General features: G+C 39.7%; 1 protein-coding gene across 1 annotated transcript; it reads left to right on the top strand.

Annotated features, from left to right (window-relative positions):
* The first annotated feature begins 6,251 nt into the window (after positions 1-6,251).
* pou2af1 (POU class 2 homeobox associating factor 1) lies at positions 6,252-19,241 on the top strand. The gene is made up of 5 exons (XM_008308693.3): positions 6,252-6,351; positions 10,495-10,628; positions 13,494-13,533; positions 13,618-13,895; positions 16,811-19,241. Exons 1-5 carry the CDS (start codon positions 6,336-6,338, stop codon positions 17,189-17,191), a joined length of 849 nt encoding a protein of 282 aa, XP_008306915.1. The 5' UTR covers positions 6,252-6,335; the 3' UTR covers positions 17,192-19,241.
* The last annotated feature ends 259 nt before the right edge of the window (positions 19,242-19,500 follow it).

The raw sequence follows: 19,500 nt of genomic DNA, 5'->3' as shown, positions 1-19,500 counted from the left end.
CCAAACCTCGGCCTTGCATCATCTTCGGTTAAGACTACATTATAAGTGAGGTGTGGTGGAGTAAGGACACAGCTCAAACAGTTTGTGGCTAGCATTTTGCTAGGGGTGCAGAATGATCTGACGGGGGTCCGTTTGTGATTGAGCTGTATTCACAACACTGAGCCACTGTGGGTCAGTGTTGTATGAAAATATAAACCTAAGCCATCGTAGCAGACTGTAGACAAACACATTTCTTTTGCAAAAAAAGTATTAGTGATTGTATTGGTACTTTTTATTCATTATTATTGCTACTGTTGGCCACAGTACATTTTAGAATAACATAAATGATTTTCTTTTTTCAAAAAAGTAATAAAAATGTTTAGATGTTCATTAACTAAGCGAAGATGTTTGGACAGTTTTCGTACAGATTTCGTTTTACATCAAATCCATCCTAGAGTAGGACATGTGTGTGTGTGTGTGGGGGGGGCATAACTAATAATCTAATAATCTAATCATAATAATAATTTCACAATTCTTTTTCCATTTTCCTCGGTGTTATTTGTGAGCATGGTTTTTGTTTTTGACTCCAGTGCACCATCTATCGGCTGAATAATTTAGACATAGAGTATAATGGATGGAGTCGTCTAACAGACAGTGGAACCATAACCACTGTACAATGTAGTCGAAGTCCAATGACTGTCTGTCCATACAACAACTGCTGGATGATGAGTTTTGTTTTTCTATTTTTTATGGATGAATACATAACAAACACACCTTGTGCTGAAAGACCATCGTTTCAAATGTCTCTTTTCTCAAGAACAGAATTAGAATCTAAATTTGAGGGGGAAAAATCGCTGCCTTTTGTAATTCTTAAAAAAACCTGTTAATATCAATTTAAACTTTTGGAACTAAGACTTCAGAACACAGTCCTGTCATGAGATCTGAAAGTGGAAATGCTAAAACTAATATATCAAATAAATGATGAAACTAAAAGTTGTTTTTTTTTTAATTGCAAGTCAATTCCACACGTGTTTCCCCAATGCTTTCTTTGTGGTTTGCTTTTGTGTTTATGCTTTTGGTGAGTTATGTTTGTAATAATCTATGAACTATGAAATCCTAAGGTGGTAAAGTGGGAACAGTGGAATAAATATGAAAAGAAGCCTTGATGTCTGAAAAGACCAGTGACCACAGGACAGGTCCCAGTCGACAACATTTGAACATGAGGAACATTTTGTGCCGCACCGTGCCTCTGGTGAGTGTTCCATTAACCAGTAGTGTGTTCCAGTTACGTGCACTCACAACTTTGCATGCCCTCACCTGTTGCAGGTAGTCATCATTAAATGACTTTCTGTGGAGCTGCCTAACACTTTCAATTCACCTTCAGGCTACGTTTTTGACTAATAACTGGTTGTGACTTTTCTACCTGTACCAGCGCTACAGGATGATCTCACATGGTAAATGTAGAATCATGTCAAGAAAAACCTCTCATGCAGACAAGTTTGGGATCACACAGAAACCAGAGAACTACTTGGAGTAGTAAAAATTCACCGAATCACACCTAATATTTTACTTTTTCATTTTTTCAGTATGACTCAGACTTTTTTGGCCACAGTTACTTCCTTTCTTCAACCTGACCTGAACTATGAATCGCCTAGTGGTAATATTAACATATCTGTTAAAGGTTTTGCCCCCCCCCCCTCTGCACTCCAGCAGGACAAGTCTGTGCAGCTCACCTACTGTGAGAGCTCATGTGGCCGGGGCGGTTCGGCTGTGGAAAGCTGATGTTTACTTAAGATAAGCAAAAAACACCTGGCACAGTTACCTGTGCCCTTTCTTGGAAGTTAAAAAGGGAAGTTCCACAACTTTATTAGAGAACCTCATTCAATATGAGGTGAGCCTGAGCAGCAGAATCATGACAACATGACCTATAAATAACAATGTCAGTGTTTTTCCCTCTTTGGAAAAACAAATCAGATTCATCTTCATATTTAATGAAATCCAATTTTACAAAACTTTTCCTGAACATTAAGTGTTTTTTTATTTTTAAAATTAACGGACCTGATTGAAACTCCAGACAGGCCGGGTTGGCCCATGGGTCATATGTTTGCCATCCCTGTACTAGGGTGACAAACGTTTTATTCTGACGTAACATCCTGCAAATACCAAAAAATAAAATCTATAACTTATATTCATTACAATTTAACTTTTAATTTAATTTGACTTTTAGGTATCTGTCAAAAACAAATAAATAAATTTGTTTAATTAAAAAGTTAAACAGTTTTGTAGAGGAAACACTTAAAAGCTGTTTTTCACATTCATAATCTCTACGAGTAAGTGTCTTTTTTATGGCCTTTCAGGGCAAGTGTTGTGGGATTTTCCCCGGCGTGCAGGCTGCTTTGAGCTGACATGGTTATCATCTCTGAGTGACACCACTTCTTTACAATCTTATCTGATTGTGGTATGAACTCCAGCAACTTTGCTCTTAAAAAGTGTCAGCAGTGAACGCTGAAGTTAGCCGTGGCTGATACTTTCACCTCTTCACACTGTTGGATGGGACAGATATTTAACTGGAGCAGCTGTGCAGGCCCTGCAGATTTACAGCTGTGATTGTGTGTGTGTGATGGAGAGAGGGAGGGAGGAAGGGGGAGAGGGAGAGAGAGAGAGAGAGAGAGGGAGCTGAAGCCAAAGCCAAAAAGTAGATTTTGTTTGCCCTGCAGGCTGAAGCATGTTTTTATGCCCTTGAAGGTCTGGCATGTGCACACAGGCCAAAGACAAGAGCTGGGCATGAACACACACACACACACAAACACACAATTTTTTTAAGTTTTATGAAAATTTCAAGGTGGTTGTGCTGGAAGTCCGGGGGACTAAGGGTGGGGTAGGGGGAGTTTAATCCGGCCTGCCAAACTTTTCCAAATGATATAACTTATTTATATTATCATTATCTGCCTTTTCCCTGCAATACCCATATTCCCCCAATAGATGGTGTAGAAACTGATAAAAGCATTTTAGCCTTTGTGCATGACTTTTACATTTCTTTTTATGTCATTTATCTTAATTCACACGAACACTCCCCGTTCAATTTTAGGACAATTGTGGCCCGCGAGTCAAAAAGTTCCACCACGCCTGGACTAGTCTGTTCCTACACCCATACTATGGGCGAACGCCGAAGTGCCCTCCAACCTAAGAGGCACAGATGTCTCAACAAGAACAAAGCCTCTTCAATACAGCATAGAATAAATTACAGTGAGAGTCTCCCCCTGCAGGAATGTGCCGGGTCATGCAGTCAGTGCAGGTTTTAAACATGTGGTTTCCCTTTGTGTGAGCATCAACAGCCCTTTCCATAGGTTTCCAGGTTTACTCACCCTGTCATTGCCATAACATGGAGATAAGAGATAAGAGATAAGTGATGACTTGTACTCCATCACTGCAGTGAGATATATGATGTATTTTGGACTGTGCTTTGACCCTGTGTTGCAGCAGACAGGGTCAGCAGGGATCGGCTTCTGCTGTCATAGCTGGAAAAAACAAAAACATATTTGTATAAGTGTCTGCAAGGTCTTTTGTGACGTTTAACATTTCTCAAGGTGAGTTAATTATTTTACTTCTAATGCCATATAAGTGAGGCAGCAGGAACAGATACAGTTATGCAATAATTAAACATGGATCCACACAACCTTCGAACCAACAATAACCTCAATCTAGCCAATCACGTCGAGCTCACAGTTAATGTTTCTGCATAGGCCTAATATGAGAAAGGTTTCAGCTGCTGTTTTTATGTTTTTTAAGCGTTGCTGGTCAGTGAAGCATGAAGTTCGAGCAGGTGTTTTCCATCTGCATTCATTTCTTAACCAACTACTAACCTCGGTCAGTTTCAGCCTCAGCGTGAGCCAAGACTGAAGTAGAATTTTTTGTAGAAGATGTTCCTTCCGATTCCATTTTAGACTAAACAAATGCACTGGCAAGAAAAAGTTTAGCCTGTGCATCAGTAATAACAGCAGGGGGATCTGTAGAGGGATTCAGTGGGATTTAGAGAAACTTTTCTTCCGGTCAAGTTATGAACTTATGACCCCAAAACTGTCCAGAATATTCTGTAGGGGGGGTGAGATCCTAGTCAGCTCTTGTGTGCCATGAAGAGACATCCAGCAGTTTCCAGCCAGTCTTACGGGTTTACCTCGGCCTCTGTATTATTTGAGTTACCGTGACTCCAGGTGACAAGGTTTGACCCAAGGCAGTAACTGAAATGGTGAAAGTGTTTAAAACCGTCAACAGCAACTTGCCCCGTGTGCAGCCGGCGCCTGTGTGTGTGTGTAGGGGATTAAGAGATCATTTCTCTTCACCTCAAAAATGCCTCTTTGAATATAACATTTCAGAAGGTTTAGTATTTGAGTGTTTCTCAGTTGTTTCTTTTAGGTGTCAAAAAGAGGAAGTGAGCCAAAAAGACTGTAAACACAACGGAGCCACGTTTCTCTGCCTTGTGACATTTTTTATTTTATCTGCACCTGGCTGAAAGTGCTTATAAACCACTCCCTGGTTTCTCGCTGGGGTCTTTATATGTCAGCACGACAGAAGGCAGTAAAAAGTACAATATGTATTGATAATTTTATTTTACATACAGTTGTGTAATTGTGTGGATTCAGTGTTTTTACTGGCATGATTAAATGGCAGGAAGTAAAATTTGTTTTGTTTTGGTCTTCATCTGTGTGTGTCTGCAGCAAATACCCAGCAGCCATTGCCCAACCTGGACTGACTGAGTTCTCAGAGCACTCGGTTCATATCACTGTAGGTAGCTTCTTATTGGCAGCGCTCCAATCGCGGGCACATGAAACGAAAGCTGAGTTGAAAAAAACACGCCCTAGCTTCCATTTGTTTTCATACATGCTCTAGCAACCGGTGATCAATCTTGTGTATAAGTATATGGACTCAGTCGTGTGTCAGTTCACTGTATATCACACTTCTTGGCACAGAGACCTGCATTTAATGTTTATTAAGTTCAAGTGAAAACTCGTTGCTGTTCAATTGAAAGTGAATTACTTCGTCATTGTGACACCGCAGCAGCAGAGCCCGGGGAGCAGCGTGTGTGGACGGTGCCGTGCTCAGAGCACCTCAGTGGAGTCCACTTCCTTAACCACTGCCCGTGGTGCCCAACTGTAAAAAAAAAACAACTAAAATTTCAACTTTTTTGTGACCTCATTAACTCCAGAAGAGAGCACTTGGCAGCACTCAAAAACCCACAAACAGATTCAGGAAGTTTCTTATGAAGTTCAACCTTAAAAACCTCCAGTTACAGAGAAACCAGGCCTGACAGGAACAAGCAGAGCTGTAGAAAACAGAACAACATGCAACGACGACTCAAGTGTCTGAGGGAGAGAGGTCACATGACACAGGTGAGCCTGATGTCAATGATTAACACAGAAACAGGCCGGAGGGAAAGGAGACCTCAGGACCATGGGATAATATGACAACAGTGTTGATACAAACATCACCAGCCAACAGTCAGTCCCTACCACATTAAACTGTACTACAGCTGTACTACAACTGCCACAGAATTTATGTTTTCATGACATCAGTCTTTACTTCAAATGTATTTTCAGAAAATGCTGAGGTGGGTTCTAGAAAATATTAGCAATTTAAATAGTAGTGAGAGTGAAATGATATTTGTTCATCCATAAGAACAGCCCTATTGTTAATAAAGGCAACAAAAGAATAATTAAGAGGAAGCACCAAGTGTGTGGTTTTTCTGGGAATCAAATAGCAGAGGAGGCACCAAGTGTGTGGTTCTTCTGGGAATCAAACCCAGTCCTCTGTGCTCTGTTTGCAAGGCAGGCCGGTTAACCGCTACACTATGAAACCACTGTAAAACATTGTTAAAACCTTCTCAAACAATACAAGATGTGCAGAAATGACAATATAATATGAGTCTATTATTTTCTCAATACAAGAGGATATTTCAGAATATTCTAGTTGTTGTTAAATATATCAAAAATACTATAGAGCTGCATCAGTTTATAGCTAGAAATCTGGGTTTTCATGTTTCCTAATCCTACTTAAATAATGTTAGATGAATCATAAACTGCTTATTAAAAATAAAAAAACAGAAATCAGGTTAAAAGTTGGGGGTAACACTAATAAATGGTAAAATAACGGTTACGGTAGCTACTGCAGGAGTTGCCGTTTTACTGGTGTATTTTTTCAAACTTGTACATAACAAGAAAAAAAAAAACAATGCTCTCGAGGGAATAATGGGTGAAAGAAAAAAAAAAAAAGCCCGCTACTTTCTGGTATAAAGCACGTCAGCCAACCTGACATTTGTTTTTTTTCCACTTTCACTGTACAATTTTAGCAGGATTAGCAGCATGCACTGGGACAAATGTAAGTACTGCATTGTTATTTTGTCACTAGCAATAATTAAAAGTATATATGTATATATAAATATATTTAATTGGTTATAAACTTACATCCATAATATTTAAAGTTATTTATCTCCGATGGTGACCGTATATTACTAGGTCTTCTGTTCTAGGACTTCAATTCAAAAACAAAAAAGGGGAAAAAAAAAATCATAAAATTGTATTTTATGGCGACTTAATCATTTACCATGTAATCAATACCAATGTTTGCATCCTTGAGAAGCTAACTGTGAATTGGATTTATCAGCCAAATGAGGTAAAAATGACGATCGGTTTTGTTTGAAACTCTACAGTTAAAGTTCAACGATAAAAAGCTCAACGTCTGATTCAGTGTGTGTCGGTTCAGAGTGGCGATGACTGAGTGGCGGCTCCACTCTCCTCACCACATCATCGATTGCAGGTTTCTCCCAACAGAAAATCCGCAGAAACCGAATAAATTAGAGACCTTTCCTGGTGTGATCTGTGTGAGAATCCACACTGACGCTCCAGTGTAAGACTCTGAAAGAGGAAGATGATCATTTTGGAAGTTGATTTGCGAGCTGCTAATGGCGTGTAATCTTGATATGCAAAATGATGGCGTCCATGCTGAAGGACTGTGCAGCTGTGGCGCTTCCTCTTTTGTGTTTTAACAGCATGGCCTTCTGTATGTTTGAGTGCGTGTGTGTGTGTCTGTGTGCGTGTGCTCTGGTCAGACATAAGCCGAACATAACACGATAGCTTCTGTTAATATATATATAAAAAAATCACACTGTCTTGTTATTACCAGAGCTCTGTTTGTTTAGTTAAATCCGACTAAACTCTTGCACGGACTTCTTCTCCCACGCACAGTACGCAGTGTATTTGATGTAATTACAGAGAGAACGCCAAACTACCATGGAAATGTTATGATCACTCAACTGTGTAATTCAGGTGGTTGTCCAGAACTCTGATCAAGGCGACGTCGTGACGACAAAACAGTTTCATAAACGCAAACAATTTGTCAGAGCCTTGACAAAAAAAAAAACAGTCTAAGAACAAGGTTTGCCAAAAAATTAGGGAACTGATAAAATTATGATTCATTTATTAAATGGAATGAACAAATAAAAGTCCCAGCCACATATTAATCTATACCAAAGCCTTAGCTTTAGACTGAAATAAATAGACGCAATGTAGCGTAGCAACCATTTTAATGTTAGCACAAACACAATGAAACAGTATTGTAATGTGTAAATGTGTGTTTCAATTCAATGTGTTTCAATATTTCAATTGTTCATTGTTAGCTTAATTGCTAAACATTGTCAGATGACACAGGTAAAAAAATAAAGTATAATCCTTTAACAGACAGAGGAAGTTTATTTGGTAATAACTGATGAGGTTGACTTTAAATGCTTTTGAAAGCAAGAAATAAAAGGTCTTTACCAGAAAGTGGACAGGGTTTTTCTCAGATTGTAAGGTCAAGGATCAGATCGGTACTGATGTGCGTTCCTAGGCAAGAAACCTAAGGGCACCTTGTCTAGACAAACCTCTGTTCAACCCCAGACAAAAAATCACCAGTTTTAGGTGATAAAACAAGTGTTATAAAAACATATATGTAATGAAATACATTGATTTTTATGTGGATTTGCAGACAATTTTTTTACATTTTAAAACCCTGGGCTGTTTCGGTGAACATAACGCTGATGTACTCGCAGAATTTGCAGACGGAGGCATATGAAGGTCTTCAAAAGCCGAGTGGTTTTTTTAAAAATTTTTATAGCCATCTGCTGCCGCCTAGTGAATAGTATTTAATTGTTCCGCATCAAGGTTGACAGTTGACAACCGCTAGTTTAACTGTATGTGCGTTTTACGTCCTTTGGTGCTAGGACCACTGTGGGCCGTGTTTATTTAAACACTTGTTTTTTCTGCACTGATTTAACAACCTGCTGTAACTCATCCATGTTCATAACATTACGATCTCCCACAGCAGCCTTAGATTGTTTTGGCATACATCCACGATGCAAATGTTCCGATGCAAGAGCAGTGTTGACGCCTGATGTTGATCGTTCGTTACAGCAGAAATCCAGAAAATCGCCAATTAAAACATATATACATTAAAAAAACATATATATATGAATCTGGAAAAAACACAGTGATCATTTTCAATTACTGCAGATGGTCTCTCATGATTCTTCATTCTTCATTGGCCAGTCCTTGTCATTTAAGGATTAAAGTAGGCGTGGCATATTTTTGTGCGAAAATCTTAAGGATCCACATCATTAGTTATTGGATTCGTTAATTCAATACAAATAAACATGAACGTCTGCAGATCAATGTGTCTACTGTTGGTAGTTTAACTTGAGTGAAACAGAAGACCATTTTTATTAATAATAAGGAATTATTATTAATTACAAAAAACAATCAATTTAAATATTTTTTATGATATTGAAATGGCAGACCTTTTTTTTTTTTTTTTTTAGCAGAAACAGACGTGGACTTCAGTTACAATCCTGTCAGTGCCGTACTAACAACTGAACCTTAGCGGAAGCATACTGTATGTAGTACAGTAGTACTGTAGTACTGCATTATTGGCGTGTCGTGATTACATTGCACAGATAAAACCACCACAGTGGTTGATTACTGTATAACTTATACCTTTTTTGGTGACAAGTCAGAGGGATTTGTTTTTCACCTGTGGCGTATGGAATCTTACACGACTTAGAGACCTAGGGAGAGTTGTAAAAAAATATCCTGTCTGTTATGCAAATTATTTCCCAATGAAGCTGTTGCAGGAGAGAACGATAGTGACTATTAGCCGCTACTTTTCACACACATTTTACCCTGCGGCTTAAACAACGTGGCTAGTTGTGGCTAGTTTAAGGATTTTTCTACTGTCACGAAATTCATACCGCTAGCGATCAATGACTTTTCTGGTAGGCTACTGTGAGTTATACTAGTAGTATATGTCTGTGTGAGTTGGTTATACCGGATCTGTTAAAACGCTGTTTATGTACTGTTATGCTTGGTGGGGTGATAATAAAGATCCCAACTTCCCTGTTTCTGTTTACCTCTGCTGCGGACAAGCACGAAGTAAAGAGAGTTAGCCCCAGAGCTAATATATGCTTCTGCCCTGGAGTGCAGCCTATATATATGTACAATATTTTTTTATCTTTTTAAATTTAGTAGGTGTGGCTTATATTCAGGTCCGCTCAATAGTCCAGAATCTACGTTTGTCTGAGTGTAGCCTGTGAGCATTGTCTCCGCGATCACTGGTACGACAAACTGTGATGGAGCTTATCTGAAAAGAGGCCCCTGCTCTCAGATCAGATTCTTTCTCATGATTAAACCATTTGGCCCCAGGCCGCTGTTTGAGCAGCTTCCCTGGAAACCTACCTACAGTTATACAATGAAATTACAGTGATGTGAAAATGTGTGTGCTGAAGCAGGAGGCTTTTTGATGTTGTAGTTACTATAAAAAAAACAACAAACCGTCAGCTCTACTTAATTCACACGCTGGCTCCAGCCACTAATTACTACCAAAGTTCACCTCTGAACACAGGTATTTTCATACAGAGTAAAACGTTTGTGTCATCCTGATGGGAGAAAAAAGGAGCAAAATCTTTCATTGTTCCTTTTTTCCCCCCTCAATCTGTATTATTAGACAAGATCCTCACATTAATTCATGTTGTAAGATGACATTCAATAAGGCAAATTGTATAAAATCATCAATCGCTCTATTGGTTAATCAATCATGGAACATAGTTTTCCTGTGTATAAGTTTATATCCACTGTGATTAAAATAATAATACTAACAACAACAATAATAATCATCATCATCGTCGTCATCGTCATCATAAAAACGGGCACCTTCCAAGGTCACCATACAAATTACCAGAATGGAAACAAATAAAAGTTAAAACGACCCTCTTACACATGGTTTGTGTTGTTCCAACATAAATATCTCTAACAGTTTGTCGATACAATAACCACTTCACAACCTACTACTACTACTGAACATTTCCCAGCCGTGACAGGTTGTTATCAACCCTGATAGAAACAGGCTGAAGACAAATGATGTCAGCTTGAGGCTAGAAAAAAACCGCCACCCATCTATAAATCAACTTGGTTCTGTTTCCTGTCTGACCTGCAGCTACACCGTCAACTGTGACCAGGCCCAGACCTTACCAAGGTGTCCGGGTCAGAGATCCAGTTAAGGAGCTGCTGAGGAGGAAGAGGAGTCGGGAGCCAAACGGTGTCAAAACAGTGTCTTCTGCCTCGGTTCTGGTGAGGACAAAGCCTAAAGTCTGGCATCGATGGCCCTCAAGTGTTTGTTTACGTATTGTTTGTTTATCTATGTCACTGAGGCCAAATGTTTGTCATTTTACACAGCAACATTATCAGTCGTCTGTCTCTATGTGGGGTAATTACTAACTCTTACTTACTAACTTACTAACTATACACGCCTAATAATGACTCACCTTCTCTGACTCATAACTGAGCAAAGTTCGCAGTAATGTGCAAAAGAAGAAAAAAAAAATCTGCATGAATACACACTGTATTCTGCTCTTATCAAACCTGGAATCTCACCGTCCCAAGACAAATAAAAGCTCCACAGATTCTTTGTTTAACTGACGTAGTAAGAGGTGTTTTCACAACACCTTACGGCCTGTGTTGCTTTTAGCACCTGAAAGATTCAGGTGAGCACATAAAACCTTTCTTATGAAAATAAAAATATCAGTACTTCTCAAAAAGTGGGTGCAGTGAGGTGCCAGGGTGGCATTAAGTGTACCACTGCTGTAATGCTTGAATGATAACAAGCCTCCAGTCACTAGGTGGCAGCAACTCATACAGTGGTTTGTACAGATAGAAATATACATGTTATCAGGTCGTCAATAGTATTCCAATGTGTGGAGGTGTGGGTCAGGGTGGGTGGGGGCGTGAAAACATTTTTCTAAGTGGGGGGGCATGACAGAAAATAATTGAGAACCACTGGCTTAGAGAAATGATTCTGTGTGGGGAGAAGACCACAGGCCTGCCCCACAGCCAGGGGAGATTTTGGTCCTTATATAATCCAGGTGTTTTTCCATGACAGTTACAACTATTCCTTTCATGGCTCGCGGGCTGGGCACACAGCCTTCTATGCAAAATAACTTGCAGCCCTGCCAGAGAGAACCTCCCACACACTATTTATTTTCTCATTTCTGGTGATAAAGGATCCACTCGGCCCAAACACACACATGCACACAAGTCACCTCACAAACCACCTCATGAAAAACAAAATTTAAAAATGACTCCCCCCCCACCCCTATTTTGTTTTTTAATAACTATTATTTACAGTGTGCTTTAAAAACACAAGCGATAAATAATAAAATTGAAAAACCCTGAAAAAACAGACTTGTGAAAAAGTCATGGAATATGACTTCCAGGTAGTGTGATCTGCTCCATGCCTGCAACAGGAGAACTGTGTCACTATCTAAAAAGGATGTTTTACTTTCACCAACTACATCCCTACCATGTGAGGAAAAAATGATACACCAAATTCACAACATCCATTACTGTGGAGTGCAAAATGCTGCAAAACAGAGTTTAGAGGCACAGGGCCATGTTACTGGGCCATGTCACTGGATAATTGTATTTTGTATTTATTATTAGAAATGAATGATTAATTAATTAATCAAACACTTAAGCTGAAAGTGAAGTGAGAGCAAATAATTTGTCACTAACAGCACACCATTGCACACACCCAAATGTGACCTCTGTATTTCACCCATCACCAAGGTGAGCAGGGGGCAACAGTGTGTGGGGACGGTGCCATGCTCAGAGCACCTCAGTGGCAACTTGGCAGCTGGTGGACTCGAACCTAAAACCTTCCATTCCCCAACCGTCCATTGTCTGATTCTTCTTTATTATTTGCCAACAGTTTCTGTCAGCTTTAGCCACGGCAGGAAGCAGGCGGAACCCAAAACCAGTACTATGGAGACACAAACTTCTAGATTGAATTGGTGAATTGATAAAAATATGAAATAAACGAACAGCTTAAGTGAGATTGTAGATATTTACTGTAAATATAACTCACTCAAGACACTGCTGCCTTCATCCATTGAAACCTCCCGTTGGTTGAGCCTTAATTTTACCTGGGAAACCACAAAGTCAATTTGTCTCATATAAAGTTGACCTGCAACATCTAACCTCCGAGGTACGAACAATTTACCTCTCTAATTTTCCACCTATCAGCTGTCAGGAGCTCTTTAACAATGATTTACTGCGTACCTCAGCAGCTGCCTGCCTTTGGTGGATTGAGTGAGAGATGTAAAAATCTCCGCCTGTAACACGAGCTCCTGCAGCAGACTGCGCCGCCCTGCAGGCACCTGACGGCACATGTGTGCACACGCTGGCCGTCTGCAGGCTGCAGGTTGTAGGATGCAGTCTTTCACTGCAGCTCACGTCACGTGCCGTCAGTAATGTCAGTGTTGACCCCGTCTGTCATTATCAGTGACAGTTGTTTCACTGAATTGAACCAAAGCCTCGTGTTTCGTTACTTTTGACTCTCAATGACATTTGTCAACATGTGGACCTTTTATGGTCATGAGCGCATCCACTTGTTTTTTTTTAACTTCTGCACATGAACACAGCTCAACCACCATGTGTATCCAAAACTAGGAGCTATGGTTTGGACCAGGGTGTTATTTATTTATTTTATTAATTTAAAAAAATACAAATTGACTAAATTTATGTTTTTATTAACTAATATAAAATTTAAAATTGTTTGAATCACCAACAATATATATTAAGTATTGATCACGCTGAACTAAACCCTTTAAATTAAGGGGTGAATAAGAAAAGTGGATTTTGACAGAGATTTGTGATTTTTGCAATTTTGTCAGATCAAGCTCAGGGCCAATTTTAAATTTTTTTAGGGACCTTTGACCTTTAGCATTCGCTCATTTCTGATGCTTAAAATTTCCTACAAATTCAGTTTTCCATTTTCTGTTTTTTTATGTTAAACTTACGGTTCCATCAACACACACACATCCAGACAACCTCAACTCAGCTGTTGCTCACACCTGGACGTTATGAGCACGTTATGAGCCCAAGTGTAAATACTTTGTATTTATATATCAACACTGTGGTTTATAATTTCTCTTTTAGGATGAAGTCGCACGCAACAATCATTCCATGTCCACGCAAGGTATTTGTTTACCCATAAACCAGAATTTTCACTGAACTCATTGCTATGTTTTGTCTAACACTGGGTTATTTCTTCCACATTCAGGCGTTCCGTGCTCCGATGCCGCCACAGGCACCGCGGCTGAGACTTTAGTCACAACCGGAGATGGATTGTTGCAGTGCTCCGGATGGAAAACTCCATCCTCGTCCGCATGTGCCGCCATGATGCCGTGGTCTTCATCTGAGTACAGACAGCAAGAATCCTGCGCTCAGAGTCTAGCCTACCCTGCCAGCACCCTAACCACCGACTTGTACATGCAGACTCTGTGCCCCAGCTACACCATGCTGACCTACACGCATACGCCGCTGCTGACAAACTTTGGAGTGAGTAACGTTTTCCAAACTTCTGCAATAAGCACAAAGGCTTTAAATTGACACTTTTGTCAAATTAGATAATATAGATAAATTAAAAAAGGAATATTAAGGAAAAACGATAGATACAATTAGACTGAACAGAAAGTGAGCAGAGCTTTAACACCAAAAATCCATCTCAAATAAAAAGACTGTCACCTGCTTCCAAAGGGCTAAAATTAGGTAGCACTATTTTAATGTTTTAATAAACGACAAACCTAATGGTGGTTAATTAGAACAGAAAGTGTAAACTCTCGTCTAGCCAAATGTGAAACATTAACATATTTAAGCTAACAGATCTACAGTACCAAATATTACAGTAACTTTTGCTCCGGTCTTTGTCCCCGATGTTAAAATACCTTCAAACTGCTGACACGTCCATGAGGACAATGAGACAGTCAACTGTACTGAGACAATACCACACTGGCCGACAGAAAAGCCAATACAGTGTCAGCTTCAGTTGATTGGCACATTTAGAACAATCACATATTCATACAAAACGTCTGCAGATGAAATTAGTTTCATCAATAAACCAAAAAATAATAAAAGTCAAAAATAAACTCTGTCACTGTAAGATGATTACAGCATGTGAGAACATGGTGTGCAATAACAAAACAAAGTTAACCTAAAAACTAACACCGCAAGCTAAAGACTTCTGAACTTGACAAACAGGTGTTACTAAACTTTTACTAAATAACGCCCTAAAGAAATATAACTGTGAATGCTTTCCTCCAACTGCTAACTGTGGAAAGTGTAACCAGGATGGCTACCCTACGCAACATTCTTAAAAACCAATGGATGCTGAGGACGCCTGGACAGCCTGGACACAGCCATGGTCTGCTCCAATCCTGATCCTGAACACATGATAGTCATGATTCCAAAATCCTTGCAAACCTTTGTAGAAATTATATATAACAACAAACAAAAAAATGTATCAAAAATATAACAAGTTGACCTTTAGATAATTTTCTGTTTTGACCGTGAAGGTGTTGAGATATTCCCTGGGTAATGTCTACAGGCGCCATACACATACGTTTAGAACAATCATATTTAACATAGTTTACATTAATCATATAATGTTCTCATTCTATACATATACCACCAATATTTAATTCAAAAGAAATTAAACATGTACCATGTTCAGCATGGGCTAGCAGGGACATTTATTTTGTGTACTGTAGTACTGCCTACAATATAATTCAACCAATGGTCGTTTAGAGAGATCTCTATTGGTTGGCAAAAAAAATAAAAATTTAAGATATGATTATAATAAACTCTCGAGAAGATCTTTAAAGGTCTTTAAAGTCCAACAAATAAACTCCAAATGGACTTTGGTGAAACAAGACTTCAGCGGCTGTTGTACTACGCTACTGTAATACATTGTACTAAACACACTGTTACACAAATTCAAGCCAGCATTAGCTCCATCCTGTTCAACTCACCGGACCAGTTCTCAGATCAGATACTTGTGCATGGAGGTAAAAACACATCAACTGTGAGAAAACGCGCTCCTCATACTTTATGTTCAGTATCAACAAACAGGCGACTTGTCAAACATGGATATGTTGATTAAAAGCAAACACTTTCCTTATTTATACAAAACAAAATCCAGAAGCAATAATATAAAAATAACTTTTTCAGCTGCTCTATGTAAAAAAAAAAAAACAACAGCACCTTCTGCACGGCCAACTGCTGTACAGTATTCCCCGAGTTCGGTCCTGCCAGGCATACCTCTGCTCTAGTTACTGCATCCACACAAGACGTAACACTTCACAATAAACTACACAATTATTATGCTAGCAAAACTAGAATGTACTTTTCTGGACATTTTCACAGGCATCTAAAAAAACAAACAAACAAAAATCCCTGCACAATTTCATTATTCTTTCCTTTGCATTCAAGGAACTATTGGCTGGGACAGGAAATGTTTCAGATTTCAATGTGTAAGTGTGATGAATGATTTAAGTCATCTGTCAAACACCAATAATTACCAGCAGACACACAGGAGCTTCACTGTGCCCTGGGCGCAGGCCTGTTTTTAGTAGAACCCCCCACAGCCCTGCCAATCATGGGATTAGAACCTACTCAGTATGATCACAAACCTGAACCTGCAACCGCTGGGCCACACACTGCTCTGTTCGTGTATGGATTCCAATAAAAAAAACACACAAACAAACATATCTGAGGACAATGTTCTTTGTTATTCTGTTAGTTCTATTGTCCCTGTAGCTCAGTTGTTTTAGGTTTAAGAGCCTGTACGTGAGCAGAGAGGAGTTCAAGTCCAACTCGTTCATATGGCCTCCGGCATCAACCATCTTTTCTGAGGCCATGTTTGGTGATTTGTTTTCGAAACACTTTTGTTTTGTAATATATTATTTTACTTATGTAAATGTACTGTATATACTGTATGTATGGCAATCTATGACTGACTTTCATACAATAACAATAACAACTTTAGCCTTTAGCAATCTTAGCATATACTGCTGAACTACAGACCCCCGTCCCTTTTACTGACTTGCCTGCCAGAGATATGAAGGAGACAGATGGCGCACAGAGTCGCCCTCAAGCTCTTCTAACAGCGCGGGCAGCTTTGCCAGTATATTGCCCCGTAGGATTGTAGTGTGTAACAAACACAAATTGGCCAGAGCATCACATCATCATGTTGTTTTAAATCAGCTAATCTACTTCAGACTACCTGCAGTCTTTGCTGTAATTTTAAGCTTCCCCAGAAGAAATAAATGATATAACAAACCCAGATGTCACTGCAAGTACCCATGACTTTACTGTAGTAAAAATAGTAAACCTCTCTCACATTCAATAGCGAGATGTCTCATAATTCCATTCTAACATATTTGTTAACGATGAAAAATATTTTCTGATCCATCCAGACTTTACCCATGGCCCCGGCTCCTGCCTCACTCCCTCAGATGGAGCTCCCAGACTCAGGGTTGACCTACGTCCCATGGGCTCAGCCCATCACTGCCATCTCTGCTGTGCCCAACCCGGGCGTCCAGTTCTCTCCTGGCCCGTCAGGCCTGTCCACTCAACCACTTGTGCAGATGCCCTTGTCCTTATCTCTGACCCCAGTGATCCCAGGGCTGGAAGACCATGGTGCTGACCCTCAGGCACAGAACCTTGACCTTGAAGAAGCAGGAGTTGAGCCAAACTCACCAAACTTCTTGGACAAACTTCTGGAGAACCACAAAGAGGATGGAGAAGAGGAGAACAAAGAATCGTACGGCAGCTCACTCTTTATAGCAAATGTTTAAGAAAACAAAAATACTTGTTTTTAATATGAGCAGTATTTGAACCTTATTATTTGCTCCGGGTTCTTTAATGTATATATCTGAGAGTGCATGTTTTGATGTTTGAGTTGTAGGGTGAGGTGATTTATAAGACACGTGTTTAGGGCTGCTCGATGTGTCACCTCACAGAAGTACAGTGATTCTGCTCCTATCACAGTAGTTGAGTTCAAGTAGAGGCGAGAAATTATATTATTTACGTATATATTGACCCTTCATGAACCTCCCCCTCCACACTGTTATCAACCATTCCTAGACTGTATTACCCTTTCCCACACAATTATATGCACAGTAGAGTTATATAAGGTATAATGGCGACGCAGAGCGAAGTGAACGAGAGTGGCCGACAAACAAGGGGAGATGCTACGATGCATTAGCCAATCAGCGTGAGGAACAGAAGCGCATGCTCAATTAGCCAGTAGTACACCAAGTTTGCATTGTATTAGCCAATAGTATGCTGTCTCCTTTCACTAAAAATTAGGCTACTTTTAAGTTGCTGTGTAACAGTATGAGGTTAATTCTCTAAACCTGAATCTCATTTAGAGCAAAACAGAAGATAAAGCACAACACAACAGTGCAACTTATTTATCAGACATGAGTGACATAAAAAAATGTTTGTTTTTTTTCAAGTTCAGTCAAAAATGTTTTCTGCTCTCACTGCAAACAGGGTCAGACAATGCAGAACTCCTTTTTATAAACTCAGTTTTTTCTCTCTTTACACAGTGTCATGTTTCTTCATGGTGACTGAAAGTCATTTATGTTTAAACATGACTTTGCCATCCTGACCTCTGGTTTCCTCTATTTATAAGGTATTATGTGAAAACTGTTTACTTTTTCCTATCATCCTGAGACGCTGTATATGAGAGGCTCTTACTGTTCTACTCTGAGGACCTGCTGACATCAGTGCTGCCTTCACAGGCCCATCATTAGTGTCTGTCATTTGACGTGGAGCAGATATCGTAGCTGCTGCAGAGGACCCTTCCTCTCCTCCCTCTCTCGCTTTCTCTCTGCCAAATAAAAGACCTTTTCTAATTTTCTTTCGAAATAATTGTGGACACTTACTGAAAACCGGTGCCTGGATGGACCCACAGGCAGATCACCGTTGTATTGATAATAAGTATTGATATAACGCTGGAAAAATTATGAAAACTTGCATAAAGTGCTGTTCTTCAGCAACCTATAATATCGGTTCCCCCTTTTTGTTAATTGGACTGCTGTTGTTTGGACTTAGACTGAGGAGTTTCTTCAAGTCTCGGTGTCTGAAGGGATTTCACCCCAAGGGGAAACTGACATTTTTGAAGGGGCAACAACAACTCATCTGCCAAATTCCAGGAATGTTGAGATCATATCACTCCTTGCACTTAATGGAGGACTGTAGAACAAACACAGGACAGCTTTTCGGTCTATAGCAGGTGTGTATCCATTACAGCATACATGTATCAGATTTAGGTCTGATACATATTTAGGTCTGATGAGAGTCGGGTTCATTGAAAAAGGCATGCTGATATTGTCACATGCAACTGAATCATTTTAAAAGTGCAAAAACATTTTTGGCAAAGTCCAAAAATGTTGCGCAAAGACATGTCCGTGCAGCACATGATGATAACATGCAGAGACAAGACAGCCCGAGCCTCCACAAGTCCAGGAAACACGGCTTCATAAATTCTATACCCCGAAGAGGCCTAAAAAAAAAACACACATGGAGTCAAGATGAATAGTTAAAAATAATAACAATTGTTATTGAGCCCACAATTGAGATATCTCATGTCAACAACAAATCGTTATCGGTTTTAGCTCCGATAATGAAAACCCGATAACGCCAGATGACGTAACCTAAAAATAGTTATGACACAGCACACCACTGTACACAGTGAAATGAGCCCTCAGCTTTTAACCCAAACTGCTAAATATATCGGTATCAGTTGATATCAGAATCGGAAATTAATTGATTTGACAATAATTGGACACTGTAACTAACTGTGTTTTTTCCATCAGGCACAATAAAGTATTAAAAGAAGTCTTCATCTCGACACAGATAAAGTTCTATCACAAACAACTGGCGTCAAAATCAGAGGTTATCAGGGGACGAGGACCGTGTGCTGTGTAATAACCGCCCACTCGGTTCTACACGTGCTGTGTATGCTAACAAAAGCCTCGGCACACAATCACAGCAGGGAAGTGTGTCAGGTTTCCACGGAGATCCCATGAACGGGCGTGACTCTGGATAAGAAAACATGATGACTCATTCTGTCAAAAAATGTAAAGTACAATAAGCC

The sequence above is a fragment of the Cynoglossus semilaevis genome, chromosome 4 (genome assembly GCF_000523025.1).
Source record: "Cynoglossus semilaevis isolate Cse_v1.0 chromosome 4, Cse_v1.0, whole genome shotgun sequence".
Taxonomy (NCBI): Eukaryota; Metazoa; Chordata; class Actinopteri; order Pleuronectiformes; family Cynoglossidae; genus Cynoglossus; species Cynoglossus semilaevis.
The sequence above is the reverse complement of the archived record's forward strand: the minus strand, read 5'-3'. Positions and strand labels throughout refer to the sequence as shown.

Excerpts from the sequence above, each read along its gene's own strand:
- pou2af1 (XM_008308693.3), top strand. Across the intron at positions 13,534-13,617 it reads TCATTCCATGTCCACGCAAG|GCGTTCCGTGCTCCGATGCC; the intron begins GTATTTGTTTAC and ends TTCCACATTCAG. Across the intron at positions 13,896-16,810 it reads CGCTGCTGACAAACTTTGGA|ACTTTACCCATGGCCCCGGC; the intron begins GTGAGTAACGTT and ends TGATCCATCCAG.